At 36.0% G+C, this 14,984-nt stretch overlaps 1 protein-coding gene across 1 annotated transcript; it reads left to right on the top strand.

Moving 5' to 3' along the window:
- Positions 1 to 3,656: 3,656 nt before the first annotated feature.
- LOC117337077 (prolyl 4-hydroxylase subunit alpha-1-like) lies at positions 3,657 to 14,769 on the top strand. Its single transcript, XM_033897863.1, has 11 exons — positions 3,657 to 3,949; positions 5,028 to 5,079; positions 5,324 to 5,466; positions 6,037 to 6,201; positions 6,628 to 6,692; positions 6,926 to 7,040; positions 7,459 to 7,512; positions 8,141 to 8,212; positions 9,613 to 9,681; positions 13,941 to 14,037; positions 14,633 to 14,769. Exons 1-11 carry the CDS (start codon positions 3,770 to 3,772, stop codon positions 14,710 to 14,712), a joined length of 1,092 nt encoding a protein of 363 aa, XP_033753754.1. The 5' UTR covers positions 3,657 to 3,769; the 3' UTR covers positions 14,713 to 14,769.
- The last annotated feature ends 215 nt before the right edge of the window (positions 14,770 to 14,984 follow it).

Below are 14,984 nucleotides of genomic sequence, written 5' to 3'. Positions count from 1 at the left end.
CAATACAATGCCTTTTTCAACCTTTGATATAGATGTATAACTTAGGTAAATAAACGTATCTGTCATCATGACTTGATTCACGAATTCGTGCTTGTTATTGCTTATTTCAATAACAATTTAAATGTATTTGCGACACTGGATAGTTGCGATCACTGTATAAGAATAATTTTATTCAAAACTATTTTGGTATCTTAATTCTTATATTTGATATCATTCAATTTTATCAATATATTTAACAGAAAGATACATCGCGGTCATTCAATTAGAACAAGTAAATATAATATCACTTGCGTTAAACGCGAAAATGTTTACCGATTCTAACATGCACATACAATTTGTATCATATGTTCTAAACACAAATACCGAAAGGAAATATTCAACGATGAACGGATTGTTCAACAAGCTCTATTGCTTACAGGCACACTTTTAAGATTTATTACTGTCTGCGGTTTGTCGGGGTACGTGGCGATATATACCGAACTGCAGGTATGAACATTACCTGGTGCAGACTGATGGTGGCTATTATGTTTACGGCTGTAGCAGCAGAGGTGGCTACATCCGGGTACAAACTAACCGTCGTATGTGAAAAGGAAGGACAACTGGTAGAAACACTGGACCGTTACGTCATAGCTACCATGGGCAATCAATCACAGGTTGACGAATCTGTACAAAGGTAGTTCGTATCGTTCTGACATTTAACATAGAGATATTATGATGATGCATAGTGATGTTAAGATAACGATCAATATGTACAGTCAATGCTGAATTGATAGTAAAAAACTCTATTAATTTAACAAAAAGACTACTGAACTATTGTTCACTAGAAATGAGCTGTTAGCAGTTTGGTGCAGTTTTGCATTTAAACACACTTATCCGTTCTCCAGCGACACAACATGGGAAACTTGTCCTATAAATAGGCATTAGATTGAATAACGACGTAAAAATCAAATATGCAGAGAGCACGAGGGTTGATGTTGCGCCCAATTATTTTGCTTGTACATTGATGTACATTGTTGTATGGAATTATCGATATCACGTTTTGGCTATATCAACAGTCAGTCAAAATCATATGATATCATTCAATTTAATTCATACTAAGATTGAGTAAACGTTTAATGTAGAAATCAAAAGCAGCGACCATTCCAAATATCGATACCATACTGAACTTAATCCTTTGATAAAATAACCAGAAGGACACAGTAATCCCTGACTAAAATCCGACATAATGTGAATATTATATTGCATATAACATATTTTATAAACACTTTAATATAGCAATATTGTGTATGTATTTGTTCTCTGGTTTAAGTTAAGGTTGTTCATCTGCTGCAGTTTATAACAGTAGACAATTACAGGTTATAACAATTTTAAACAGCTTATTACTGCATGTCGTTATGCTTTAAATCAAGGTTTCTAAAAATGGTCAAGGAAGAAAGATTGAGAATTGATGACATCGCAGAATGGATTGGTCATCCAATTAATGCTTTTCATCTGGTAGACCGAACAGTGAATGGTTGGACGACGATTCAACAGACAATAAACTGTAGTACATGTGAACGTACCTTGGCAGCACAGGGTAAGAATTTCGACCTTAGGCAATAACAGTCGTATATGTAGGGCCCAGTGGTTAAAACTATCGCTAACTATCGGTAAAAGTCAAACGACTAGTTATCGTTTATAGATATCCCTGATTTTAGAATAGTTCAATGGAACAGTGTGCCTATCCTACCATATTTTATGATTAGCATACTGCTAATAGCGGGTTCGTATTTTCTAATTGGTAAAACAATGGTTACTTATTATCGAGAGATTAATTCCAAGTATTTCAGTGTCACCAACATAGTATATAAACACCTAGCATAAAACACTAATGACCTGATATAAGGGGCTGATGATTATAGCCACAAAATATTAGATTGTAGGTCGGGGTAAGAACGCATGCCTGTCATAAAATAATTTGATTGTGTAAACAGGCGACATCAAAACCTGAGCCGAATGTTTGAGCTTTTAATCCGATTTATTGTTATTTATCATTCTGCTTTCTTCGATTTGTCATTGTAAGATTGGCCATGAATTTTTCCAATGAAAAAATCTAGTCTGATCAGCATTTTATTTCAACAAATTGTATTGACATGTGATGAGGATCAAATAACAGGCAAAGTCTACATAAACTCTCTCCTAAGGTGGCTAGTATATCTTATAAACATAATTCAATTGATACCATCACTTTGAAAAAGTACATGTATAACATACAGTTAAAGGGAGATAACTCAAACATAATCATGCATATATTATCTATATGCATTGTGCTTATACATGTATACATAGTATTTAATCAACAAAATATGTATAATATAAACTATATACATAAATAAGTTTTTTACAGGCGTTGACCGAAAGTCCATGTGTATTTATGCACAGGTTGTACATATCAAAACTGCTAGCGAAAATTGTATGATATATGTAAAGATGCAAGATTTATATTAGGAACAGTTAGAATAATTGCTGATTACTCATTTTAAGAATTTGATGATAGTAAGCACAGAGAACACACTTTCATTTGCATTGCTTTTTGGAAGGGTTACGGAACATCAGTATCTGATTCTTCCCTTATTTGGAAGAGTGACGAAATTTAGTGCCAAATGCTTCCCTTATTTGGAAGGGAGACGGAAATTCAGTATCAGATGCTTCCCTTATTTGGAAAAGTGACGGAACTTTAGTATCAGATGCTTCCCTTATATGGAAGGGAGACGGAACTTTAGTATCAGATGCTTCCTATTTGGAAGAGTGACGGAATTTAGTGCTAGATGCTTCCCTTATTTGGCAGGGTGAAGGAACTTCAGTATCAGATGCTTCCCTTATTTGGAAGGGAGACGGAACTTTAGTATCAGATGCTTCCCTTATTTGGAAGGGAGACCGAATTTAGTATCAAATACTTCCCTTATACGGAACTTCAGTATCAGATGCTTCCCTTATTTGGAAGGGAGACGGAACTTCAGTATCAGATGCTTCCCTTATTTGGAAAAGTGACGGAACTTTAGTATCAGATGCTTCTCTTATTTGGAAGGGAGACGGAACTTTAGTATCAGATGCTTCCCTTATTTGGAAGGGAGACGGAACTTTAGTATCAGATGCTTCCCTTATTTGGAAGGGAGACCGAATTTAGTATCAAATACTTCCCTTATACGGAACTTCAGTATCATATGCTTCCCTTATTTGGAAGGGTGACAGAAGTTTAATGTCAGATGCTTCCCTTATTTTGAAGGCTGACGGAACTTTAGCATCAAATACTTCCCATATTTGGAAGGTTGACGGAACACTAGTATTAGATGCTTCCATTATTTGGAAGGAGTCACCGATCAAACTGTCAATGACATAGCCAAAACATTCCATCAATTTTGAATGTAACAAATTAGAGGGAAACCTGGGTAAGTTTGAATAGAACTGACCAAAAAATAGATGTATTGCTGAATTACACGTAAGTTCGTGTTAATACACAAAGCTTGTCATCATCGTTTACAGTCGATATAAATATGAGATAAAGTAATATAACTTAAAATCTGTTTAATCCGTCACTACTACCAGAGTATTGTGTTAACAAATGAGAGTTTAATATTTAGAAAGCCATTGCATCTTGGTTACAGAATTGTATTCAGCTTGGAGACGAATTACAGACGAAGAGGGTATATGGACTAGCAGTGATGATGTTATTATTGCTGTGAAGGGATTGGCTAGACTGTACCAAACATACGACTTAGATCTCAAAACGATGATGTCCGGAACAATTCTAAACACGACAGCATCACCGCTAACAAGTTCTGACGTCATTAATATTGCAAACTATCTGGAGTTAGAGGGTCAAATCAATTGGTATCAAACTTTTCTTGATTTACCTGACGTCACCGATAAGGAATCTATATCATATAAGCTGGCTATGGCTTACTACAAGGTAGGTCTACCGTAAGAACAGAATTAAACTCACTTGTTGATACAATAGACATGATAAGTCCATCGTTAGAACGGATTGTAATGATACTCAATATCAATACAACACACATGCCATATGTATTAAAAAAAAATCCATTCACAAAGTGTTTAACCTTACATAAATAATATAAAATTTCAGTTAAATCGGCAAACTTCTCCTCTATTTGATAGTCGAAGTTTTGCATATATCACCATTGTAAATGAGGAAAACTGTTTTTCTCGGTCGGTTTGATTTAGCAGAAATGAACAGAGAAATCTAGCTGATATCAATAATTTTCATGCGATATGAACACCGGTTAATAAACCTAAACCATTACATTATACAAATGAATTTAAATATTTTGACCCATATTCATGAAAACATTTTCATGCTCAAACATGGAATCTGTGCTAAGCCTAACCTTCTCTAATGATATAGCAGATAGAACGAAAAATCTTAATTTTGAAAATAACATCTCACTTACTGTAAAACCTTTCCAAAATTCCTTCCAATCTTAAAAAAAATCCATTCAGATATAAGTTGTATCGTCAAATTATTTTAGCCTGAACACTAAATTAATATAGGCCCTGGTGCCATCATTACATTGCTAGCATTATTGACCACGAGTATAACGGTAAAAGGGACAAAACTGCGATAGCATTGACTCGAAAAACGAAAACATTGAAAGTAAGCAAATCAAATTGAACACACTAATAGGGTTCTTTAGGTTTAGTTGAAGAACCATAAATATATTTAACACTTGTACTTCTATGATACATGCGTGTGTTTGTTAGAAAATGTTATAAATTATGTATCACCATGTTTTAAATGTTTTAAAGAACAACCGAATAAGAGTCAATGTGAGGAGAAAAGGAAAAAATGATGTCAATTCACGAATACAATACGATACAGGTACGAAATGTATCGAACTTATGGACAGATGGGTGGAATCTTTCAACGAAACAAACACAAGCTACGAAGATAATAGATTAATCATTCATGTATGCTGCGTGTATCAGATCGAATGTTTTTAAAAGTGATTATTATTTTGTTTGTACAGGCAGGCATGTCACGAAAAGCATTAGACATTCTTACAGAGCTTCAAAAGACAAGTAAGTATCTTACGTATCCCAAATGATTCAAACGTGTTTCTTTTCGTGCGTTTCTTTTTTGGTTTCATATGTTAACAGTGGTCGAACATCTTCATATAAGAAAGTGCAGGACAATTGTTGTTTACAGAAAACATCATATTGTATATTTGTAATACACAGACCTGACCTAACTAGTGAACATTATACACAAATTTGTCTTATGTGTTACCAATTAAAGAATACTAGTATATTCTATACAACATAGGTACTCGGTCTATGGGGACCATTATTTTGACAATCAGACAAAAAGCTGAATCTCCTGAAAAGAACAAACCCCAGGAGAAGCCGATGGACCCAGGAGGTTATGTAGACAACGCGTACCGACAGCTTTGTCGAGGACATATGCAGGTAGGTACACTCAATACTTAAACATACTGGTCACTGTGTCGGTTATATGTATAGGGATGCCATAACATTTCCATGTAGCTTAATTAGGGAAATGCAAAGCAATATTCGTCTTCAGTGAAAACAGAACTCTTAAATACATGATACTTCAACTTTAGGACCCTGAAACATTAAAATGAATTAAAAGTTTAAATCAAGATATTCAATTTGTTATGTGCACGCATTGAAACTATTCAATTAAAAACTCTTCAAAATGTTGAAACTGTTTCTGGTAATAAAAAAAAAAAATTAGATACGGACATCACATTTAATTTCCGTTCATTCCGTCGCTAAAAAGCACATGCGCAATGAGATTTAATGATGGATTATGGGAAAAACACAAAATTACATTAAATTTCATCGCCTATAGGCGACGAAGAGTTTTGCAGGGAATGAATAGTTAATTCACCCCACAAGTATATCTGAGTGAGTGCGGACGTGCGGACGGACGGACTGATTTGTTCCGCTATGCTAAAAGTATATATATTATATTTGGAAATGAAGATTAAAAATGCTATATTTCGCTGATTTCAGAAATCCAGATATGCACACGTCCTTTTTTGTTACAACAAGGCGACCCGAATTCCCTACTACACAGTAAAAGAAGAAGTAATGAGCCACGTACCTCGGGTATCAAGGTTCTACGATATAATATCAGACGAAGACATTTCACATCTTCAGAATACAGTTAAGCAAAATGTAAATAACCTATTTGTTTCTTCCTATGTCTAAAAAATAAAATATAGCTAAAATGGATATAAAGAAAGTAACTGGTTATTAATACATTTACGGTTATAATAAGCCTTCCTGCATTTACCTGAATATGTATTTACCTGGGACAGGTGAAATGTCCTTGTCCCAAACAGGTACAGTTGAAGTTAAATGATCTTCGTATTAGACACGGAGAATCTATATATATATATATATATATATACATGTATATTATGCTTTTAGGAATCAGATCATTTCAGGCAGCTGTGAAAGCACGTGGTCATGATGTCACAGTATGACCATGACACACTATTATCTATCGAAATTATTATTTGTCTATATTTTTCATCACAATTCGCAAATTAAAACCATAAATAAAATAGGAAGCAAAATGTTGTTTGCATTTGGTTTTAGTTAACGCGGGGTCGTGTCATCAGTGATGGAGTTGGTCTATCTGATGACAGCAGGACTGGAGAAAGGTAATCAAAACTATTAAATATAAATCTTTGAAATAGTAAGGATTATTGCTATTTATCAAAATCATGTTATTTTGAAATATGACATTTTACGGTGTCACGACTCTTGGCGTTATTATTATGTAACAAACACCAAGGAGGTCATCACAAGTTTACTTAAGGGAACAAACACTGTAGTTTCATGAAGGACAAACCACCATCGATAAAATCTTTCTTCAATTTCTGTTTTTAAACAGTGCATATGTGAAAATTGCGACGAACATTTGTTTAAAGCTGGAGAAAAGGATCGAACTATTAACAGGCCTGGATGCAACCGTACGAAAGGATATAAAAACGTCCGAGAAATTCCAGGTACGTGCCGATGCGCGTTAATCATTTAGTTCATCAAAGAGAGACCTATTCTGATGGGTAACTGGTTAATGCAAACCCCTCTACATATTGTCACATAACGGAATATATTAGCCCCCCCCCCCCCCCCTTGACAACATGTAAGTGTTGTTTTAATACTGTGTACTTTTTAACCCATTTGTTTTGAAAATATTCAAGTATAGTGAACTTATATACTGTTCCGGCATTTAAATTTCATCCTCTTTGAAATCAGCATTGATCAACTTCTGTTATATATAAACATTTCAATATGTACATTTAAAGTTGTGCGAGAATGATTTATAACGATTTTGAATCTCAATGAAGTTTAACAATCGACTATTTGCAACTGGGATGTATGAATAACATACACAGCTACTGACTTGATTGCTTGGATTGCCAGGTGGTGAACTACGGTATCGGCGGACATTATGATTGTCACCTTGATTCTCTATACGTGAGTATATGTGATACAGTGTACATTTGGTGATATATGATAGGTATTTGTGATTCAGTGTGAGTCAACTTTAAATGAATATTTAAAGGAGAATGAAACATAAACATAGCTATTAGTTCCTGCAATTCAGAACTGATATCTGTTGTATCATAACATGTCTTAAATTCATCCTGAATAAAACTTAAACCATCACCGATTACTACAATAACGGTTATACGATTTCAACATGGAAAGGACAATGTCTGAAAAAAAAGAACCCCCCCCCCCCCCCCCCCCCAAAAAAAATGATCTCTTGTATTTCAGATTTCTTAACAAAACAAATTTTCTCCATGTGAACTACACATTCACGGAGAAAATTGTCATCTCTTAGTCCTAACTTGTAACTAAGAAACAATACTTTATCCTATTTGATTAAAATCGTACCTTAAACTGACGACATATCAGAACATTTAATCTGGTAATTTTAGTAGATGTAAACATAATATGATGCTTTACAATTTGTTTGGTACCCCAGGACTAGCGAATTAGTAAATGTTACAATCTTAGTGAAATAATTGCACGTTTTATAATTATGCTTTGTATAATTATGTGTAACGATATCTAAATATTTGGTTGTGTTTTTTGACAGAGACGGAACAGAGCGGATATTACAGACGGCAATTATACTATCGGTGACAGAATAGCTACATGGATGTTTTACGTAAGTATCCAGGTCATGATGGAACTTCGTCATACGTCGGAAATTATAGAACAGTAGTGGGAACCACACACGTCCCGGAAAAATATATTTCCATTGAGTTAATGTCAGGTTAATGCTACTAGATTGTCTGATGGGTTGTTTGAATCAACTGTCACTGATGGTGTCTAAACCTGCTAGTCTAGCAACTCCTTGACTACTACTAGTACGCCTTTTTATCGTATCTAGGCTGGCAATTTCGGATCTGAAAATAAACCCTTACGTACTCGAGTAGCAGATCGATCTAGACTGAAAGAAGAGATACAGGCCTGTCTTGTAATATCAAGAAACCAAAACGTGGTGTTTGTTAACGTCATTATATTGCCGACGCTTGTTCGGCATTATTTTATCAATCCAAGGGAATTTTCTATGAAGGTTACGTGAAGGTTGTGTAAATATGTGTGGTATTTTGATGTGTATGTAATGTGGATTTATCAAAATAGAATGTCATATCCCATTCCACTTTCCTCGACGATATGGTTCTCTCGGATTATTAGGTTATTTGTTGTTGGTTAATGTAAGGTCAATAGGGTCAAGACTTGAGTCCGGCTTGTAGGTCATTTATTCAGCATAAGGACAAAATGAATCCCAGTCAGGAGTCTTAAGCAATGTGAATGACACCTTTTTATTTACGTCCAATGAGCCACTTTTCATCCAAGATAAGTCGTTGACAATGAAAGTTTAGTATCAAGATATCTTAGGTTGCGTTATTCTCATTGTCAAGGCCTCGGACAAGTTTATGCCTTTAGCTGTAGGTGATACTGTATTCTATGCTTTGCAATACAAGACGTTACTGATTTCGGTTAAGTTATTTTATATGCTGCCGATGAATTTGCTACCTCCAGTCCTCTTGGACGATTTTATTCTTATCTAGTGAGCATAAACAACAGCTTTGTAAAATATTCACACGCTTCGGAATACTTTTATTTTTATCACAATACACTGTTTTATTCCATTCTCGAGTCACTGTATAAATATGACTGTTGGATACATATGCTCTTTTGCTTGGTCAAGAATTCGAACTTTGATTCGAACTGCAATTGCAACTCGCTAAAGCTCGTGTCTTTTGTAACTTCAAAAAATAACTTACTAGAGTAAAAAATGAATTCCATATCCAACAACCACTCGTTGTATAACCTCTATTTATTATCACTTTCACATTGCTTTGAGTTGTTAAGCTAAATAATAATAATGAAAATGTTACATCAGATCATGTTAAATATCATTATAAATATCTAACTGGCTATATAGAAAATTCCTGAACTCAGCATACCATTATTATATAATGGCACCTGTAAAGCATGTTATATCGTACATCAAATGATGTCAGGACGATGTAATATTTAATATGTCTTATTGTTCAGCTTAACGATGTGAAAGCTGGAGGAGCTACAGTCTTCCCTAAAATCAATCTGAGGATACTTCCAGTCAAAGTGAGTACATGCGTTGATATAGCGTCATATCTGGTGGCCATGGCTGTTTTATATACCATTTGAGATTTGACCAGTACAAAGGATACACCAAACCAGAGTGAGTACAGGAATTGATAGAGTGTTCCGCCAGGTGACTTAGGTTGTTGTAAATAACATCTGAAACATGATCAATACTAAGGATAGTAACAATCAAAGTGAAAAAGAAACAGCGAATACCAAATGTACAAATGTAAATAAAATCTTCATTTTACGTAAAACTCGGAAAAAAACGTCAGTAAAATATAAACAAATTGTAGATTTATATTCAGATATTTGAAAAAGGTACAAGGGGGTGTTTCGAGATTTAGGCGGCATGATAACATTTTAACTGTTAATTCGTTTTTGTTCTAACACTAGAAGATTTCGAAAAATGTATGGAAAACTGTATACTCTGTCCCGAGATATAACCCGTCAAAACGGGCTACATTTACCTACCCATCGATAGCCAATCAGCGTAGGGGCTTTTCGTGGCTATCTTTAGATTCCCAGCTGTGACGTCACAAGTGTGAGGGTCGGCTATAACCAGTTACAATATCCGATGGCTAGAGTTAGCCAAACCCAACTTTACCAAACGGGTAACAATCACTGAATTGTTTTGTTGTCACTCAGAACAGACGTACCGTGAATATTTACAATAACAAGTGTGCATATTTTGAACACGACTCCAGTGTATTGACGGACGTAGGTGTGACACGGACTAGATTACAGTGCTGGAACATCCAAATTAATGATCTGATTGATGTTTTTGGTGTGTTGTCGATCTACATAAATATCCAAATCCTCTTGTGCACAAAACACCACCAATATTTTCAATATCGATATTGTGGTGATATTGGATATCGACTTTGAGCTCGGGCATCTAGACCTATTGTAAGCACGCGAGACTTTAATTCATTACATTTTTATCAAGTGAAATACACATTGTACATATAGAAATTATTCTTTTATTTTTAAATTTAACATGTTTCTATCAATATTTCACAATTAAACCCAATATTAACAAAATCGGCAAGGAAAGGAGAAATCGATGACTGATCATACGGAGACTGAGGATAGGTTAGTTGACTGGTTTGACTGATCATACAGAGACTGAGGATAGGTTAGTTGACTGGTTTAACTGATCATACAGAGACTGAGGATAGGTTAGTTGACTGGTTTGACTGATCATACAGAGACTGAGGATAGGTTAGTTGACTGGTTTGACTGATCATACAGAGACTGGGTATATGTTAGTTGACTGGTTTGACTGATCATACAGAGACTGAGGATAGGTTAGTTGACTGGTTTGACTGATCATACAGAGACTGGGTATATGTTGGTTGACCGGTTTGACTGATCATACAGAGACTGGGTATATGTTAGTTGACTGGTTTGACTGATCATACAGAGACTGGGTATATGTTAGTTGACCGGTTTGACTGATCATACAGAGACTGGGGATATGTTAGTTGACTGGTTTGACTGATCATACAGAAACTGAGGATATGTTAGTTGACTGGTTTGACTGATCATACAGAGACTGAGGATATGTTAGTTGACTGGTTTGACTGATCATACAGAGACTGAGGATATGTTAGTTGACTGGTTTGACTGATCATACAGAGACTGAGGATATGTTAGTTGACTGGTTTGACTGATCATACAGAGACTGAGGATATGTTAGTTGACTGGTTTGACTGATCATATGGAGACTGAGGATATGTTAGTTGACTGGTTTGACTGATCATACGGAGACTGAGGATATGTTAGTTGACTGGTTTGACTGATCATACGGAGACTGAGGATATGTTAGTTGACTGGTTTGACTGATCATACAGAGACTGAGGATATGTTAGTTGACTGGTTTGACTGATCATACAGAAACTGAGGATAGGTTAGTTGACTGGTTTGACTGATCATACAGAGACTGAGGATATGTTAGTTGACTGGTTTGACTGATCATATGGAGACTGAGGATAGGTTAGTTGACTGGTTTGACTGATCATACGGAGACTGAGGATATGTTAGCTGACTGGTTTGACTGATCATACAGAGACTGAGGAAAGGTTAGTTGACTGGTTTGACTGATCATACAGAGACTGAGGATAGGTTAGTTGACTAGTTTGACTGATCATACGGAGACTGAGGATATGTTAGTTGACTGGTTTGACTGATCATACAGAGACTGAGGATATGTTAGTTGACTGGTTTGACTGATCATACAGAAACTGAGGATAGGTTAGTTGACTGGTTTGACTGATCATACAGAGACTGAGGATATGTTAGTTGACTGGTTTGACTGATCATATGGAGACTGAGGATATGTTAGTTGACTGGTTTGACTGATCATACGGAGACTGAGGATAGGTTGGTTGACTGGTTTGACTGATCATACAGAGACTGAGGATATGTTAGTTGACTGGTTTGACTGATCATACAGAGACTGAGGATATGTTAGTTGACTGGTTTGACTGATCATATGGAGACTGAGGATATGTTAGTTGACTGGTTTGAGTGATCATACAGAGACTGAGGATATGTTAGTTGACTGGTTTGACTGATCATACAGAAACTGAGGATAGGTTAGTTGACTGGTTTGACTGATCATACAGAGACTGAGGATAGGTTAGTTGACTGGTTTGACTGATCATACGGAGACTGAGGATAGGTTAGTTGACTAGTTTGACTGATCATACAGAGACTGAGGATAGGTTAGTTGACTGGTTTGACTGATTATACAGAGACTGAGGATAGGTTAGTTGACTGGTTTGACTGATCATACAGAGACTGAGGATAGGTTAGTTGACTGGTTTGACTGATCATACAGAGACTGAGGATATGTTAGTTGACTGGTTTGACTGATCATACGGAGACTGAGGATAGGTTAGTTGACTGGTTTGACTGATCATACAGAGACTGGGGATATGTTAGTTGACTGGTTTGACTGATCATACAGAGACTGAGGATATGTTAGTTGACTGGTTTGACTGATCATACAGAGACTGAGGATAGGTTAGTTGACTGGTTTGACTGATCATACAGAGACTGAGGATAGGTTAGTTGACCGGTTTGACTGATCATACGGAGACTGAGGATATGTTAGTTGACTGATTTGACTGATCATACGGAGACTGAGGATAGGTTAGTTGACTGGTTTGACTGATCATACAGAGACTGAGGATATGTTAGTTGACTGGTTTGACTGATCATACAGAGACTGATGATAGGTTAGTTGACTGATTTGACTGATCATACGGAGACTGAGGATATGTTAGTTGACTGGTTTGACTGATCATACGGAGACTGAGGATAGGTTAGTTGACTGGTCTGACTGATCATACGGAGACTGAGGATAGGTTAGTTGACTGGTTTGACTGATCATACGGAGACTGAGGATAGGTTAGTTGACTGGTTTGACTGATCATACAGAGACTGAGGATAGGTTAGTTGACTGATTTGACTGATCATACGGAGACTGAGGATATGTTAGTTGACTGGTTTGACTGATCATACAGAGACTGAGGATATGTTAGTTGACTAGTTTGACTGATCATACAGAGACTGAGGATAGGTTAGTTGACTGGTTTGACTGATCATACGGAGACTGAGGATATGTTAGTTGACTGGTTTGACTGATCATACGGAGACTGAGGATATGTTAGTTGACTAGTTTGACTGATCATACAGAGACTGAGGATAGGTTAGTTGACTGGTTTGACTGATCATACGGAGACTGAGGATATGTTAGTTGACTGGTTTGACTGATCATACGGAGACTGAGGATAGGTTAGTTGACTGGTTTGACTGATCATACAGAGACTGAGGATAGGTTAGTTGACTGGTTTGACTGATCATACAGAGACTGAGGATAGGTTAGTTGACTGGTTAGCTTCTCTATACGGTCTGTGGTAGTCACAAGTGTATAATAGATTATCTCGGTGATGTGTGCAATCCGGAAGTCCGAAGCACGAGAAGATGAAAAAAATAACATTGAAATATTTACGCCTTGCAAATAAATTATAATTGATGAAAGAGCTACATCTACGGTTAACTCTCTTTAATTTAAATTAATGTTTTGAACTGGCAATTCGGTTACCTGTTATTAAAGGATATTATCTCATTACCCATTATAATTGATTGATGTAATCTTCGATGCCTATGTTATGTAGAATCTTATCCCATCTGCCATATTCTTCACAATGACATGCTACAGTAAAACGAAGGGTTACTGTGTGATGTAGGGTTCTGCTGTGTTCTGGTACAACCTGCTGCCGAGCGGTGAGGTCGATGACCGATCAGAGCACGCGGCTTGTCCAGTGATACTCGGGACAAAATGGGGTAAGTAAATCATAAGTTACACGTGCTTCTTTATATCTTTTAATCAGCAATGTATGTACATGTTCACGTGCTAGTTGTTCCACTTTCATTCTTACAATATTGGAGTATATACAATGAATGCGATATACAATTAGCAGAAGATACCAGTAATATTCTTATTAACAAAGCCAACAGCATCTCGATGTCTCGAATGATTTTTATCCAAAATGTTAAGACATCGTAAATGACTTTAATTAATACTGTTTAGATATATCTAATAATTACATTCACACATATACGTTTATTAATATAAAACTGATAATTTTCCCATATAAATACCAGGCAAAACAAATTATTATAACTGAACAAACCGAGGTTCGAACTTCAAATCGATTTAACTATCGTTAAGTATTTCCTCACAAATACCAAATATTGCAACAGCCTTCCTCAAATGTCGTCAGTTTTATCGATTCTAAAATCGAACTACATTTCTTCTGATATTAGTAAAGTGTAGAGTGGGTCTAATGTTCAGTAAATATAAAGTGTAAAATAATGTACCCGTCTTGTCGTAATCATAATGTTTTGTTTTATATATATATTTTTTCTATCTTCCCAGTTACCACAAAGTGGATACGGGAAACTGGCCAGGAACTACGGAAACCCTGCAAAACACATCCCATGGCGGAGCATTTTTGACTTTAACTTTTTTACAACCAACCATACGATTATTAAAGATCCCAAGACAATGTTAAACGGATTCCTTTTATTTTTTCTGTCTGTGTTTCATCACTATCTGCCACTTTACGCCACGAATGGACGTGGCAGTGGACGCGTTTAAGAAGGTTATATATGTATATATAACTGGTCATGTACAAGGGATGATTGATATGCTGTGAGCCCAGTATTGAAGGAGGTACTCAGGGATGCTCTTTTTGAGTCCTACTATTCCCCGACTACATATGTATATA

This window comes from Pecten maximus, chromosome 11, assembly GCF_902652985.1.
Source record: "Pecten maximus chromosome 11, xPecMax1.1, whole genome shotgun sequence".
Taxonomy (NCBI): Eukaryota; Metazoa; Mollusca; class Bivalvia; order Pectinida; family Pectinidae; genus Pecten; species Pecten maximus.
Note: the sequence above shows the minus strand (reverse complement) of the source record. Positions and strands in the feature narration are given on the sequence as shown.